Source organism: Oncorhynchus clarkii, chromosome 6 (assembly GCF_045791955.1).
Source record: "Oncorhynchus clarkii lewisi isolate Uvic-CL-2024 chromosome 6, UVic_Ocla_1.0, whole genome shotgun sequence".
NCBI lineage: Eukaryota > Metazoa > Chordata > Actinopteri > Salmoniformes > Salmonidae > Oncorhynchus > Oncorhynchus clarkii.
The window spans coordinates 25,729,846-25,747,782 of NC_092152.1; the positions used below are offsets into that span (position 1 = coordinate 25,729,846).

The window sequence follows — 17,937 nt, forward strand, 5'->3', positions numbered from 1 at the left end:
ATCACTCTAACAAATTCCAGGCATCTTCTTCAAACAACAAGAACAAAACAAACACACAAACTCAATAATGCAAAGAACCCCAACAATAACAAAAACAACACTGGGTAGATAAGGATGAGGAGATAATAAATCAATTAACCGTTTAAATCATCCTCATCACCCCCTCCAGCCCAATCTGGTGCCCTCTGTAGAGCGGCTTTTCACAACCGAGAGAGCCTTCCCATTAGCTCTGGTCTAGGGACAACTTTCTCTCATCCAATCCAAAGATGAACTACTATTAGCTCAAACCAAAACTGCCATTGGACTAATGCTTGGGTATATTTTCTCCATATCTCTATAAGCTGCTTCCTTCCTCCTACAGTGGCTCACATACATGCCCAATTAGGCTCTGATTACTGTGACATCACCACTCCTTGCTCTTACAACCAACAGCCAATGCCAGAAATAGTGGTGGTGGACCAAGAGGGGGATGGGAAACTGGAGTGAAGTGTGTATGTGTGTGGGAATGAGAGAGGGGAGGTGTGTGTAGCCAGAGCTTGTATCTCATGCTTGTGGGTGTCTTTGTGCCAAGGGGAGGAGAAAGGAGAAAAGGGGAGGGCCTGTGCTAAATTTGTCAGCTTACTGAAACGTTGTGTCAGAGCATTTTTCATCATGTAAATGCACTGAGAGAGGAAGAGAGAGAGAGAGAGAGAGAGAGAGAGAGAGCAAAAGAGAGAGAAGGAAAGTGAGAGACAGGGGAGGGAGAGAGAAAGGAGAGAAAGAAAAGGGGAGTTATTAAGGGGGGCAGCAGAAAAAGATTGTCTCAGTCGTCAGCAGAAGTGATGGACTCAGCACATAGAAAGTGATAGTCTTCTCCTACCGGCCTACAGAGAGCACACTGACCAGACAATGCTGGCCTCTCACTGCCTGCTGCTCTCTCACTGCCTCTGAGGAAACTACCCATTACATCTAACACATTTGGATGTATTCTCTTTTAATTGGTAAGTGTCTAAAATCTTATGAGGTTAATTTTTTTATCCTTGCCCAGTGCCTACAGTACAAAGGACTTATTCCCAGCAAGTGCAGCTCCTGGTTGTAATAACATGATTCAAACCACAGTCAACTATTGAGTGACAGGGTTTACTCAGGTGCCAAAGAGCAAGTGATCCAGAGAGAGAGGGACAGCCCCAAGCAGCTTTTACACAGACTGGTGATGACTTTCTTCAAGGGGACACGTCAATCAGTGTTGCCGGGAGGGCAAGGGAACTGAAGGGAAAACAAGCTACAGTCTACAATTATCTGGTAAGGATTCAGTGGCATTTGACTTTCCCTGTATCTTTCACTGTCTTTATTGAATGTGTACATGCAACCATCTAGCATGGCTTGCTCATAGTTCTTTAAGTGTGGCTAGTCTTATCTGTTGATAATCTAGTACATTTGTAAAAATTGATCGCTAAGCTGCACAGTGACAGAAAGGCTTTGGCCACCCTGTGTTGAGTTAGCCAGAGATTCCTGCTGATCAGTTTGAAGCTTAGCCCTTCAGCGGTATCTCTATGGAGATACATGGAGAGGTTTGTTGCCCGGGGCAATTCCCCTGTCTGATTCCTTTAAGTTGTTTAACAAGGCAGCTGGCTCTGATATAGACACAGCAGAGAGGGATTGACACAAAAGCAGAGATAATGAAGTAGTGAGCTTTCCAGAACAAGGGCTTGATAACCACGGATAAACACTCAGCTTATCATCCTTCCAAAGACATACTCGAACAACAAAGACAGGCTGCCAGTGAAAAGTGTCAATAGTAGGAGCCTGGTCTTTTCACCAGGAGCATCTCTGGGGCATTCATGATTGTAAGCAGTGCCATACAAAGCTATGCCCTCATTTTGTGATGTGGTTCACACTAGTAGAAGTTGCGTATTTGAGGTTGTTTGATTATTCAGAAAAATAACAGAAATTCACATCACAAAATGCCAAATTTCAGATGCATTTTTAGTCTAAATGAGTTTGCTGTCATTTGTACATGAATGGATAAAGCTTATGAATATATACCGTTTTTAAAAAATAGAATTCTGCACAAAGTACTGGGTACAACTTTCTGCTGCCTCATGATATACCTCCATGCTGAAGTGGACACGGACGAAAAGGGCTGTTCTGTTGAATCTCTGCTTTGTCTCTGCTGCCAGGGCTGTGGATAAGAGTGCTTTGATGGTGCAATTAGGAACATATCAAAACGATTTCTGAAACCCCCTGCCTGACAGCATGTCCAAAACACACCACAACACACAATCCTGAAAGAGTAAAAGAAAGAAACCTTATTAAATTAAATGTTAAATGTGCTAAACTATCATCAGAACTACTCTCTGCCGTGGAAAGCCATAAGAATGGCTGCTTTCCATCAGCGTCCGACTCAGAGCAGACTGAGCAGGTAGCGAAGGTTGGGGCTGAGGCTGGGCTGAGGTTAATTATGTCTACAGTGTCATGTTATGGGCAAACCAGGATTACATGCGTAAGGAAAGAATGGTGTCACCTTAGATAATGAATTACTCAGATTACCATTTCAAACTGAACTTAATTCTGATCCAAGACATACTGAATGTTTACAACCAGCACTGTCAATTGGTCCTAATTTGAGCATATACCTCATTTTGCACAGTCCTCCAGTGCTGTAGATTTGGAGGTGTTGAATTGATATGTTATGACTAGTAATAAACTGTGAAGAATTATGTGCATTTGTATTAGTTTTTAACAGAGCTGCTGGTGTATGTATGACTAGCTGTGGTGTGGTAGAACAGAAGGCAGAACTGACTTGTAGGTACAGCAGAGCTGGAGCAGAGGAGGCGTCTCTCTCTGTCGTTCTCTCTCTTCACAACTACCAGCGTGTCTGTCTGTCTGTCTGTCTGTCTGTCTGTCTGTCTGTCTGTCTGTCTGTCTGTCTGTGTCTGTCTGTCTGTCTGTCTGTCTGTCTGTCTGTCTGTCTGTCTGTCTGTCTGTCTGTCTGTCTGTCTGTCGCTGTCTGTCTGTCTGTCGCTGTCTGTCTGTCTGTCTGTCTGTCTGTCTGTCTGTCTGTCTGTCTGTGGCAGCTCACTCTAAAGAGTGGCTAAGAATGTGAGGAATGCCACACTCACTCTGAAATGAGAGGGGCTAGGGCGAGGGCTAGGGCTCTGCTCACCTACTAATTATTATGGGCTGCGCATGAACAAAAACACTGGAGCACGCTGCTGCTCACAGCCACACTGACCCACACAAAGCACTGCCTGTCACACACTATTAGATACGGAGAAAAACAGGGAGATGATTTGATAAAGTCATTACCAAGCTGTGAATTTGACAGACATTCTAATGAGCAAAACAGCCCTAATTAGACAATCCTAATAAGGAACACTGGTTACCTCAAGTGCACTGTCATCCACAAAGCTACTGTAGTTATTTGTCTATAGTAACACCGTCCTCTTTTTATGTCATGACAATAAGAAGGCCAGTTAGTCAGCTGTCTTTGTATAACTACGGAGGAGAAGAGGGCATGGGGCCTGCTGTTGTTGCCTCAGGTGCTAGGTAACGGAGGGGTTAATAATAGATTGACTGTCTTGGGGCAAATATAACTAACTCTGGTCCCTGGGAGCCCTGGGAGCCCTGGGAGCCTGAGTCTGGCATGTTGTGTTATCTGAACACACACACTCCCCCACTGCCAGCTCAGGCATTTTCCTCCAGCTTTGAGGTGGTGGGAAGCCTGGCTGGGAGACTAATTGGAGACTCCTGGCTGACCGCGTAGTACTATGGAGCTTTTCTGTGGCATGGAGTGACATGGAGTGGCCGGAGCATAGCTTCTCCCAGACACAGAGCTAATGTTCCAGAGAGGGAAACCACATCAATCCCAGGCCATTAACATAAGGGAGACAGTGACTGTTCCATTAGACCAGATCATTATCATGTGTTGTTGTCCTCTTTGTCCCACTGAGGAATTCATTTTTTCCCCCTGTTGTACATCCCACAACGTGGTCTTATATTACTGAAGGCCATCACTGTCTCTTTCGTTCAGAACCTTAATAAGGTCTTCTATGTATGTTTAGATAATGTAGCTTGATCCAACCTTTACTATCGTCTCTTAGTCAATCAGCATCTACTTTGATGACGTCACACCGCATCATACAACAGGGCTTTGTGGGAATTGATTCATTCCATGAAAGGGACCCATATACTGCATTCAGAGGAGAGTTTCACACTAAAAGACTAAAACTGAAACCAAAACTTAACCACGGCTTATTCTGAGCTTTTACTCATGGGCAGACGCTTTGTGAGAATAACATATGGGCATTCAGTAACAATATATATTTAAATGTGTTAAAGACATGTTTTCACAATTAATGGGAGACAAAAATGTAGGCTAGGCTTATACTAAAATATATATATATATACTGTATATATATATATATATATATATATATATATATATATATATATATATATAATAGTATAATAATATAGTAAAGATATCAAAACTATGAAATAACACATGGAATCATGTAGTAACCCAAAACGTGTTAAATCAGAATAGATTTTAGATTCTTCAAAATGGCCTTGTTGACAGCTTTGCACACTCTAGGCATTCTCTCAGCCAGCTTCATGAGGAATGCTTTTTCAACAGTCTTGAAGGAGTTCCCACATATTCTGTGCACTTGTTGGCTGCTTTTCCTTCACTCTGCGGTCCAACTCATCCCAAACCATCTCAATTGGGTTGAGGTCGGGTTATTGTGGAGGCCAGGTCATCTGATGCAGTACTCCATCACTCTCCTTCTTAGTCAAATAGCCCTTACACAGCCTGGAGGTGTGTTGGATCATTGTTCTGTTGAAAAACAAATGATAGACCCATTAAGCGCAAACCAGATGGTGAATCACTACATAATGCTGTGGTAGCCATGCTGGTTAATTATGCCTTGAATTCCAAATAAATCACACACAGTGTCACCAGCAAAGCATCCCCACACCATCACACTTCCTCCTCCATGCTTCGCAGTGGGAACCACACATGTGGAGATTATCCGTTCACCTACTCTGCGGCTCACAAAGACACAGTGGTTGGAACAAAAAAATCACAAATTTGGACTCATCAGACCAAAGGACAGATTTCCACCGGTCTAATGTCCGTTGCTCGTGTTTCTTGGCCCAAGCAAATCTCTTCTTCTTATTGGTGTTCTTTGGTAGTGGTTTCCTTGCAACAAGTTGACCATGAAGGCCTGATTCACATAGTCTCCTCTGAACAGTTGATGTTGAGGTGTGTTTTATACTTGGGCTGCAATTTCTTAGTCTGGTAACTCTAATGAACTTATCGTCTGCAGCACAGGTAACTCTGGGTCTTACTTTCCTGTGGCGGTCCTCATGAGAGCCAGATTCATCATATCGTTTGATGGTTTTTGTAACTGCACTTGAAGAAACGTTCAAAGTTCTTGAAATGTTCCTCATTGACTGACCTTAATGTCTTAAAGTAATGATGGACTGTCTTTTCTCTTTGCTTACTTGAGTTGTTCTTGCCATACTATGGACTTGGTCTTTTACCAAATAGGGCTATCTTCTGTGTACCACCCCTACCTTGTCACAACCTAACTGATTGGCTCAAATGCATTAAGAAGGAAAGAAATTCCACTAACAAACTATTAACAAAGCAGACCTGTTGATTGAAATGCATTCCAGGTCACCTCATGGAGCTGGTTGAGAGAATGCCAAGTGTGCAAAGCTGTCATCAAGGCAAAGAGTGGCTACTTATATATATTTTTTTATATTTTGATTTGTTTAACACTTTTTTGGTTACTACATGATTCCATATGTGTTATTTCATAATTTGGATATCTTTACTATATTAAAAACCCTGGAATGTGTAGGTGTGTCCAAACCTTTGACTGATATTGTATATTTTTTTTAACCTTTATTTAACTAGTTAAGAACACATTTGTATTTACAATGATGGCCTAGCAAAAGGCAAAAGGTCTCCTGCGGGGATGGGTTCTGGCATAAAAAATAAATACAATGGGGCAAAAAAGTATTTAGTCAGCCGCCAATTGTGCAAGTTCTCCCACTTAAAAAGATGAGAGAGGCCTGTAATTTTCATCATAGGTACACTTCAACTATGACAGACAAAATGAGAAAAGAAATCCAGAAAATCACATTGTAGGATTTTTTATGAATTTATTTGCAAATTATGGTGGAAAATAAGTATTTGGTCAATAACAAAAGTTTATCTCAATACTTTGTTATATACCCTTTGTTGGCAATGACAGAGGTCAAACGTTTTCTGTAAGTCTTCACAAGGTTTTCACACACTGTTGCTGGTATTTTGGCCCATTCCTCCATGCAGATCTCCTCTAGAGCAGTGATGTTTTGGGGCTGTTGCTGGGCAACACGGACATTCAACTCCCTCCAAAGATTTTCTATGGGGTTGAGATCTGGAGACTGGCTAGGCCACTCCAGGACATTGAAATGCTTCTTACGAAGCCACTCCTTCGTTGGCTGGGCGGTGTGTTTGGGATCATTGTCATGCTGAAAGACCCAGCCACGTTTCATCTTCATTAGCCCTTGCTGATGGAAGGAGGTTTTCACTCAAAATGTCACGATACATGGCCCCATTCATTCTTTCCTTTACACGGATCAGTCGTCCTGGTCCCTTTGCAGAAAAACAGCCCCAAAGCATGATGTTTGCACCCCCATGCTTCACAGTAGGTATGGTGTTCTTTGGATGCAACTCAGCATTATTTGTCCTCCAAACACGACGAGTTGAGTTTTTACCAAAAAGTGATATTTTGGTTTCATCTGACCATATGACATTCTCCCAATCTTCTTCTGAATCATCCAAATGCACTCTAGCAAACTTCAGATGGGCCTGGACATGTACTGGCTTAAGCAGGGGGACACGTCTGGCACTGCAGGATTTGAGTCCCTGGCGGCGTAGTGTGTTACTGATGGTAGGCTTTGTTACTTTGGTCCCAGCTCTCTGCAGGTCATTCACTAGGTCCCCCCGTGTGGTTCTGGGATTTTTGCTCACCGTTCTTGTGATCATTTTGACCCCACGGGGTGAGATCTTGCGTGGAGCCCCAGATCAAGGGAGATTATCAGTGGTCTTGTATGTCTTCCATTTCCTAATAATTGCTCCCACAGTTGATTTCTTCAAACCAAGCTGCTTACCTATTGCAGTGGTGCAGGTCTACAATTTTGTTTCTGGTGTCCTTTGACAGCTCTTTGGTCTTGGCCATAGTGGAGTTTGGAGTGTGACTGTTTGAGCTTGTGGACAGGTGTCTTTTATACTGATAACAAGTTCAAACAGGTGCCATTAATAAAGGTAACGAGTGGAGGACAGAGGAGCCTCTTAAAGAAGAAGTTACAGGTCTGTGAGAGCCAGAAATCTTGCTTGTTTGTAGGTGACCAAATACTTATTTTCCACCATAATTTGCAAATACATTCATTAAAAATCCTACAATGTGATTTTCTGGATTTTTTTTCTGATTTTGTCTGTCATAGTTGAAGTGTACCTATGATGAAAATTACAGGCCTCTCTCATCTTTTTAAGTGGGAGAACTTGCACAATTGGTTGCTGACAAAATACTTTTTTGCCCCACTGTATATAGGACAAAACACACATCAATACAAGAGAGACACCACAACACAACATAAAGAGAGACCTAAGACAACTGCATAGCATGGCAGCAACACATGACAACACAGCATGGTAGCAACACCACATGACACCAATATGGTAGCAACAAAACATGGCAGCAGCACAAAATGTTAAGTGAGTTAATATCTGGCTGTTTCTCCCATTCCATGCCTTTATATCTTTCATATCTTCAACTATAATTTCCCTCATACCAGCCAGAGATCTCCAAAGGCCTTGTTCTTGGACAGTTTTGCTCTCCATCTCTTTAACCTAATGTGCTGGCCCCAAGCCCAGAATAGCAAGGCAAAAACAAGTGTTCTCCCCTCTCATTCTGAAGGCAGTCTGAGCATCATGCACGTGGTTCTCCTTTGGGTCAGACATCTAGCAGTAACTGCTGAACAGTTCATATAGTTACCCTCATACTGAACAGACTCAACAGAACTAGGCAGCCATGAGCCTGCCCTGCACCAAGCCTCCCACTTTGAGATAAGAAAGGATTGTCCTGACTCTGGGGAGGTGTTGCACAGGCTCCTCCATAATCCAATATGCAGCAGCTTTCAATTAAGGAGCCCCAGGGGTACAGGCCCTTGTTATCACATTCTCCTCTTCACTCTGGGGCATCCCCTCCGCTTCCAATAACACCACAGCCCCTCCAACTGCTGCCCGGCTATTTTTCTAATATAAATGCCTTCACTTTGAAATATGGAACAAACAGTCAAAGTGCCTCTTTTTCATGCACTCCTGCAAAAAGCTAAGGGTTGTATCTTAAAATGTTGTTGTGCATTAATCACACTACTTAAATGTAGCCTCTCTGCAGAGACACACTGTCAGGGAAGATTGATATTACACAACATTCTCTCAACACTGATAAACAGAGTAATGCAATGATCCAGAGCACATTGAGAAGGTTCAAGAGTTCTACATTCTTTTCAGGTTAAATTTAGATTGAAATTCCAATATTCCAAATACATATAGGAAATTATATATACACAATGATGTGTTCTTTAACTTGTGAATGCACCCCAGTGTCCTTCTCTTGGTAAACAGTTCAGGTCTGATACAATCTGATCAATATATTAAAACAGGCGCAAGAACAGCATCAGCTGCTATGCATGTCAAACTTTCCATAAGAAGTGATGCCCAGGCCTGCACAGCACTGAGGAGCAGATAGGGGATAGACATGTGAAAACACTCCTCCTAACAGTGGCCGTCACCCAAGAGAGCCAGAGTCAGGACAGCTAGCTAAACACAACTCCCTGACATCATTAAAAAAAACTTACCAACTAGAGAGATCAGTACCTTATTAGCTAAAAGAAACAACACTTGCCTTAGCAGAGGTGGAAAGGGTTAGACTATTGACACTCCAACAGCTTCCATTTAACACATCTAATTCCGGTCCACTGAATAACAGTTCACAAACCCAAGCTACTGTATCGCAGATGACTTTACTGTTAAGTAAAAGCACAATCCAGATCAAATTGTATATCCCTGTCTATGTGTCTGGCTAAGTTTTTCATACTCAAACATACATTTTAAGGTTATTCCTCTACTTTTATTATGCAACACAGTTACAGTTGATGTTATATAATACAAAGTCACAGCATCCTAAGCAGGAAATGCTTCCTTTTATGGTGGCCAATATTTATTTAGCCCCAAGGACCCTCAGAGTTGCCCTAGGCTGGGCTCTGGAATGAATAGGGGCTCCCAGGGCAGGACAGGACTGCTCCCTGAGGTGTGTGCCTGCCTGGCCCTCACAGGTAATAGAGACTGGGAGAAGGCCATTCTAAGGGACATGCGGCCTCTGGTCTCAATCAGTGGAGCTGTGAAGGCTCCCATTAATGTCCTGTCAGTGTAAGAGTAGATCCCAGCCTTGTGGGTCAACAGCAGGGGCCTTAATGGACTAAACAGGCAGACCACAAAAAAAGGTTTCTTAATGCCCAGAGCCAGCCATGCTCTCATAACCATAGCCAACACCACCAGCCTGGTGCCTGTTTAGAAACATGATGGGACGGCAGCTTGGCATCTTGGTGAAATCAAATCTGTCTCGGAGTTGAGATTTCCACTGTTTGATAACATTCAATGATATCACAAGCATAGAATATGTGGTGCCAGATCTTGTGTTGGATCAGTGTCTTGTTTCTTTCAGCCTGTACAGACAGGACCCATGGAAAACACACCATTACTAAAGTGATAATACCTGACAAAATAATACCCTTTCACTTGAGACATGCTAACCCCAAGAAGTGAATATGAGTATGAGTTTAAAGGAAAAAACACAATTTCCTTTAATTGTCAGTGTTAAATAACAGTAATAACAATATTTTTTGTGAACAAATGTTTCATTTTGACGTTATAATAAGCTAGGTAGCAACATTGAAAATCATTGTGGAAATCTGTTGCAGCTCAAGTCGACTACATTGTGCAAAATGCAATGCTTTGTCTATAGGCTGGCTGGCTAGCTAGCAAATGTAGCTAAACACACAATAATACCAAAGACAATATCAGCATGTAATGTAGCTAGTTAGCTGTAAAATCGCTTATACAAACTGCACAAATACATTTCTACAAGGGCAGATATACTTTTGAGGAGATGGGAAACGTTGCTCATGTTACGTCAATGGGCCGCGAGGTGTATTCTGGGAAAAAGAGTGCTCTCCTTCAAGGAGTCAATGGGAGTCTATTGGGCGCCAGCTCAAAAACATGAAAACATGACATCACTCAGAGATGCACAAAAACAATATAACATAAAAAATGGGTGAACCTTTCCTTTGAATTATACAAATGAGTTTGTTTAGGTTTTATAACACATTCATCCATTTATCAAAACGGTAGGCCTATATTGTGCGATTAGAGATCATTTCAATGAGATAGCTGACCACAGCGTGGAATATCACAGTATTTTTAAAACAATTCATTATTTGTGCCAAACCAATGACCTCCCTTTCTCTTTCCCCATCCATTCCTGTTGTTCTAAATCCCTATACCTCCTAAGGTGTGTGTGAGTGAGAGCCCTTCCCAGACTGATGGAGCTCCCCGTGGTGCTGCTGTTCCTAGTGTATGGTCTTGTCTCTGGAGCCAAGCAGCCCCAGGGTCCGGGGAACCCTCAGGAGAGCAACCCCCAGGCCAGGAGCAAGGAAAGGGAGAGCAATGAGGATGGCCTGGAGAGAGAGTTCCTGTATGCTGGGCAGAGGAGCAGGCGAGCCGCCGCTGAACCCCAGCAGCCTGACAAGTGTTCCTACACCTTCATCGTTCCCCAGCAGAAGGTGACAGGGGCCATCTGTGTGAACCGCAAGGAGCCGGATGCAGCGCTGGAGAACCGCGTCAACAAGCAGGAACTGGAGCTGCTGAACGTGGAGCTGCAGAAGCAGAAGAGGCAGATCGAGACGCTGCAGCAGCTGGTTGAGGTGGACGGAGGCATCGTCAACGAGGTGAAGCTGCTGAGGAAGGAGAGCAGGAACATGAACTCCAGGGTGACCCAGCTCTACATGCAGCTGCTACACGAGATCATCAGGAAGAGGGACAACGCCCTGGAGCTGTCCCAGATGGAGAACCGCATCCTCAACCAGACCTCGGAGATGCAGCAGCTCACTAACCGCTACAAGGACCTGGAGCACAAGTACCAGCACCTGGCCACTCTGGCCAACAACCAGTCGGTCCTCATCGCCCTGCTGGAGGAGCAGTGCCAGGGTCGGCCCGTCAGCCCCCCTCGCCCTGTTCCCGTCCCCCAGCCAAGGCCACAGCCCCCACCCCCACCTGCACCATCACCACCCATCAACAAGCCCTACCAACCTCCCACCTACCCACGCCTCACCAACCAGATCACCAACGAGATTCAGAGTGACCAGAAGTCTGTACTGCCTGTCATTCCTACCATGCCCAGCGGCACAGGCAGCCCCTCTATCACTACCAAACCCTCTGGTGAGTCTCTCTGTTTCATTGAGCAGCCTGGCTGTTTTATGTTACCAATTGAAATTAATATTCCTTGATACAGATCTGGTCTGAAGTTACATTTATATGAGGGGTCAAGCGGAAATAGAGAAGCTGGCATGTTCTATGAACACTCATCAGACTAATGTCTGCGCCAGTCTGAAACAGAGGGTTGTGTGTGAGAGCAGTTTGGTATTTCTTAATCATCAGCCAACAGCAGCTCTCCATTCTTTATCCATTCTTCTCACTATTGTCTATGGGAATAATAAGTTCCACACATTCCCTGAGAAAAGGCCTCTAAGGGAGAACAGAGCTGTTGTTGTCTCAAACCCTTTGAGATGCATATCATCTAATGGGCTTGATACTACAGTCAGCTGATTACAATCCACACAAGAATCTTAAAACACATATTTATGTGTGCTCATGGATGGTTGGGCTAGAGCCCTCTGGTTTTGAGGCCAGTGAAAGTGGAGCTGTCTGAACCTATCCTCCTTGATTTGGTACACTTAATGAAGCTTAAGTAAGTGGATGATTAATTGATAGATTTAGTTAACTGTATAGTTGATGAAATATAACAGGGATCACAACTGGATAAGGCTGTCTGTCATGTACTCTAGTTGTGTGTGTGTTTGGCGAGTTAACTTGGTCTTTATCTGATAAGAGAAGTAAAACAATCTGACTGGTCTTCAACAAAACATGACTAATTCCTACAGTATATCATTGTCTTTAAAGTTTTATTCCTTTATTCCTCATATTTAACTGTTAACAGTGAAATGTTAGCTCGTATGTCTGTGCGGGTGACTATTGCTGTTGGATATGAATATTCCGACATTAAAAAACACTACAGTTAACTGTAGCATACTACAGCACTTACTACAGAATTATGTAGTAAACTGTAGTATACTATAGAACAGTGGTTCCCAAACTATAGGTGAGGTCAGCAAGTGGGGCGAGGAGTTCCCCTCCTCCTCAATTGTCTTTTTTTTTTTAAGGAAGTCAGTCAGGCTTTCAACTTACTGATGTTCACCAATGGTGGAAGGGGGGCCCCGAGTGAAAAAGTCTGGGAACCACTGCTGTAGAATACTATACTACACACTGTATTATCCCTCGATCATCTGTAGTACTTACTATAGATTATTGTAGTGTACTGTAGAATACTATAGTATTATCCGCAAAAAAACACTGTAGTAAATACAACAGTAATGTCTGCAAAAACACTACAGTTCGAAAAGAAAACACCTCTTTTTAAACTACAGTAATACTATAGCAGTTAATTTGCATATACCCTGCCTATTCCCCTCCTCCATATCTCAATTTGTGCAACCGATTAGTGAGAAACCTACATGCCAAGTATAGACCATATATTGTGTTCCCTATAGGTTACAGAAAAGAGCAGACGCTCTGAACTATCCGTTCAGACCCCAGTCCTACCTACCTACCTACAGGTTATGGAAAATGTGCTCTTTTAGTATTTGTCCAGTAGGTTTCCTCAAGGAGAAAGACCCCACTTCTATGTCAAAGATAATTAAACAAAAACACTACAGTAAGCACTACAGTAATGTCCGCTATAAAACACTACAGTAAATACTACAGTAATGTCCGCTATAAAACACTACAGTAAACACTACAGTAATGTCTGCTATAAAACACTACAGTAATGTCTGCTATAAAACACTACAGTAAACACTACAGTAATGTCTGCTATAAAACACGACAGTAAATACTACAGTAATGTCCACTATAAAACACTACAGTAAATACTAAAGTAAACTACAGTACGCAAAAACACTACAGTAAATACGACAGTCCACAAAAACACTACAGTAAACACTACAGTAATGTCCGATATAAAACACTACAGTAAATGCTAAAGTATACTACAGTACGCAAAAACACTACAGTAAATGTGACAGTCCACAAAAACACTACAGTAAATACGACAGTCCACAAAAACACTACAGTAAATACTACAGTATACTACAGTCAGCAAAAAACTACAGTAATTACTATTGTATATACAGTTCTCAAAAACAGTACAGTAATTACTAGTTTATACTACAGTTTTTTTACAACAGTGTTAGTCAATTCTAAATACTACAGTAAAGTCCGCAAAAACCCTACAGTGAATACTATAGTATTTATACCATAGTATACTATAACATTTTTGAGCGAAAAGCAGATGTGTCTCAGTGGACAGACACCAGATGAAGGGAAGTTTAGAGACAGGGTTTGTGTGGTCTCAACTCACCATGGGCTACAAGCCGACTGCTGAGGGGGCGAAGCCAGCTTACACTGCATTTCATGGTCAATCTATCCCTGACAATGGTAGCATGGTAAATATAGCGTTTCAGTTATGAGGGAAACCCCGCCACAGGCTAGCAGCACTCTGCCACGGATTGTCCAGAGGATGTATAAGACTCGGTGAGGCTTCCATAAGGAATTCGCCAAATCAACTGAAAATTATTTGATAAGTATTTTCTTGTTAACAGATACAGTACATCCACTAGATACCATGTAATTTGAATGTAGTCGGAAACACTGGCTTATGCTGTACAGCTCTTTCCATAGAAATGTTTGTGTTCCACAGTGTGCTTTCCTGACTGTGTTTGAAGGGGGGCAAGCAATTTCCTGTCAGGGCCGACTGCAACTCACCCCTCAAAGGTTATACAAACTCCTCACACAAAAACTGAGTCCTATTGCAATGCAGAAAGGAATGGAGAGAGAGAGGTGTGGTGGTAGAGAGAGAAAGAAAGAAAAGAAAGAAAGAAAGAGTAAGGAATAGAGGGTATGAAAAGAAAGAGGAAAGAATAGAGGGTATGAAAAGAAAGAGTAAGGAATAGAGGGTATGAAAAGAAAGAGTAAGGAATAGAGGGTATGAAAAGAAAGAGTAAGGAATAGAGGGTATGAAAAGAAAGAGTAAGGAATAGAGGGTATGAAAAGAAAGAGTAAGGAATAGAGGGTATGAAAAGAAAGAGTAAGGAATAGAGGGTATGAAAAGAAAGAGGAAAGATAATGAATACGTATCTGTGTGATGTCATTTATTCCATCCCCACTAGGCTTGTATCAGTCAAATGTTCTGCCACAGTGGCAGGCTCAGCCCTCTGGTTTATGTCTAAACAACACAGCTCTTCCACAAAGCCCACTGGAGAGAAGGAGGCTGGCTGATGGATTACTTCCCACATGCAATCCAAGCACAACCTGACCTGTTTTAGCCTGGCAATTTACAATGTGAACCTTTGTTCCTCTGTCTCTGTCTGTGACAGTCCTGCTTGTCGTTTACAGTCCTACTTGGAATTAGCTCCTTGATTTCCCTCCTTTTTATTCTGATACAGCCAGGCTGTCAGTGTGACCTCTTTATGAAAGCCTGACATCCCCCTGTCTGGTCTTCCTCTCTTTCTATCACCCCTCTCTCTCTCTCTCACACACACACACACACACACACACACACACACACACACACACACACACACACACACACACACACACACACACACACACACACACACACACACACACACACTGCCTTTTCCTAGTATTTTAAACCAGGGCTCGCTTCCATTCCCTGGTTGGACACAGACTAGCTGCTTCAGTCTCTGTGTGTATACCTCTCTTCCTCCTGTCTCTGTACAAATGTCCATCTTGTCCTAAACAGGTCAGTTGGCTAATCACATCAGTGTAAGCCAGTGGTCACCAACTGGTCCAGTTCATGTTTTTATTCAGCATTGTCAACACTGTTTTTATTCAACACTATTACAAAACATAAAGAGCGCTTCTCCCTACTTCCACTCGCGCTGCAGCTGCAATGAATGAGTAGCCAAGTGTACCGATACCACAGGAGGTTGGTGACACCTTCATTGTGGAGGACGGGCTTGTAGTAATGGCTGGAGCAGTATCAACAGAATGGTATCAAATATATCAAACACATGGGTATCTTTCTAGAGCTCCAACTTTCCGACCTGAAGATCACTGACATCATGATTTGACCTAGTTTTTTTTTCTGAGTTCCCGGTTGTTTTGAAAGCACCATGTCCATCAGATGCAGGTAACATCAGTCCAGTAAAATAGAAAAGCTAATTATTTCAACTTATGCTCAGCTGTGCCTTGCACATCAACTTATCTATTATGTTATGAAAGCTTGAGTTTTCAAATATAATTTGGTCTGAGAAGAATAATATTGGCAGGCCAGGCATATAGCCAATATGCTGTGATAATATATTAGGCCTAGTGCACAAACCTCATTCCTACAGAACAGTTTTTATTAGGATAATGTAAATAAAAAATACATGTTTTAAAAAATTCTGAGCGGTAGAGCTCGGCTTGCTTTTTGACCGTGATAGTGATTTTGATGCAGAAAAGGTTGGTGACCACTAGTGTAAACTCTTGAATAGGAAAATACTGAAATGGCTAGCTAGTTAGCGGGGTGCGCGCTAATAGCGTTTCAATCGGTGACTTCACTCGCTCTGAGACCTTGAAGTAGTTGTTCCCCTTGCTCTGCAAGGGCCGCGGCTTTTGTGGAGCGATGGGTAACAATGCTTCGTTGGGTGACTGTTGTCAATGTGTGCAGAGGGTCTCTGGTTCGAGCCCAGGTAGGGGCGAGGAGAGGTACGGAAACTAAACTGTTACATTAATGCTGTTGACCCTGATTGCTGCGGAAAAGGAGGAGGTCAAAAGGGGGGTGAGTGTAACTGATGTGAAATGGCTAGCTAGTTAGCAAGGTGCGCGCTAATAGCATTTCAATCGGTGACGTCACTCGCTCTGAGACCTTGAAGTAGTTGTTCCCTTTGCTCTGCAAGGGCCGTGGCTTTTGTGGAGCGATGGGTAACGATGCTTCGTGGGAGGCAGTTGTAGATGTGTGCAGAGGGTCCCTGGTTCGAGGCGAGGAGAGGGACGGAAGCTATACTGTTACACCAGCGGCCCAATAGAAGCCGGTTTCCAAGTATGATGATTAGAGCTCTTCTAGGTGGAGAGTAACGGCTAACAGGCAATAAGCCAATTCATGTTATTACAGATATGAACCTGTTTTTACAGATATTAACCAGTTTCAAAGAGAACAAACACCAAGAGAGACTAATAAACCAAACACGTGCAGCATTTAACATAAACTTCATTCCTCGTTAAATGATATACTGCAGAACAATAGAAAACACATCCTGCTCAGAATTTGGTATCTGTCAGAGAATCCATTTTAGCATACAGTTCTGTTACTTCTATGCAGTGAATCATATTATATATGCTGCTAAATGCATTAGAACATCTATGGTGGTGGAGGATGTTTCAGAGATAAGGAAACATACTTTAACCTACAGAAAGACACAACAATGCTTTAATGGTCAGTTTTCAAATTTGTCTTCAAAACATAGCCATATTAAATACCCCATCACAGTACTTCTGTTAAACGACCAACTGCCAAGTTGGGAATTATGTCAGATAAATGAAACGTGAAGTGAAAGTTTGAACATTTTGGAATTTGGGATAAGTTCCAGCGGTCTCCCTGGCAGAGTTACTGAGGTAAAATAAGGATTTTAATGTAGTAGGATTATTTTAAATTAGTCCAATTCAGTATAATGAATTTGAATAAACAACCAGATTAATAGTGTACACTTGAAGAGGTTCAGGAAAATCTGAGTTGAGGTAATGTTTTGCAAAAAGTGTCATTGTAGTGCTGCAAGACCCACGCAGTCTGATGCTGGAACACCCCAACATATTTTTTTCACCCACATACTTACACTAGCAACGCACATGCCTCGTCCACCTGAGGTGGTCATCTGTCATTTTCAGCCATATATTGGTGATTTTTGTTTTATCCGAGGGTATCCTGCTATTGACACTCTTATGCAACAGAACGTGACAACAACAGTAATTAATGAGGCTATCTACAGTGCAGGTAAGTGCAGGTAGGGCAGACAGAACAGGTAAGAGCAGGTAGGGCAGACAGAACAGGTAAGAGCAGGTAGGGTAGACAGAACAGGTAAGAGCAGGTAGGGCAGACAGAACAGGTAAGAGCAGGTAGGGCAGACAGAACAGGTAAGAGCAGGTAGGGCAGACAGAACAGGTAAGAGCAGGTAGGGCAGACAGAACAGGTAAGTGCAGGTAGGGCAGACAGAACAGGTAAGAGCAGGTAGGGCAGACAGAACAGGTAAGAGCAGGTAGGGCAGACAGAACAGGTAAGAGCAGGTAGGGCAGACAGAACAGGTAAGAACAGGTAGGGCAGACAGAACAGGTAAGAGAAGGTAGGGCAGACAGAACAGGTAAGAGCAGGTAGGGTAGACAGAACAGGTAAGAGCAGGTAGGGCAGACAGAACAGGTAAGAGCAGGTAGGGTAGACAGAACAGGTAATAGCAGGTAGGGCAGACAGAACATGTAAGAGCAGGTAGGGCAGACAGAACAGGTAAGAG

General features: G+C 42.8%; 1 protein-coding gene and 1 non-coding gene across 6 annotated transcripts in view; both read left to right on the top strand.

The window, feature by feature from the left end:
* The first annotated feature begins 636 nt into the window (after positions 1-636).
* Positions 637-17,937, top strand: part of LOC139410870 (angiopoietin-related protein 2-like) — a 28,584-nt gene continuing 11,283 nt past the window's right edge. Inside the window, exons 1-3 of one of the 5 annotated variants that reach the window (XM_071156471.1) lie at positions 637-980; positions 1,099-1,281; positions 10,608-11,533. In XM_071156471.1, coding sequence (XP_071012572.1) covers positions 10,639-11,533 — 895 coding nt within the window. In that variant the 5' untranslated portion in view covers positions 637-980; positions 1,099-1,281; positions 10,608-10,638. The remainder of the gene's footprint in view (positions 981-1,098; positions 1,282-10,607; positions 11,534-17,937) is intronic. The other 4 variants (XM_071156470.1, XM_071156473.1, XM_071156472.1 and 1 more) reach the window with 4 other exon arrangements.
* On the top strand, positions 12,996-13,049 carry LOC139412503 (U7 small nuclear RNA). The gene has a single exon (XR_011634696.1). It is a non-coding gene; the product is annotated as a U7 small nuclear RNA (small nuclear RNA).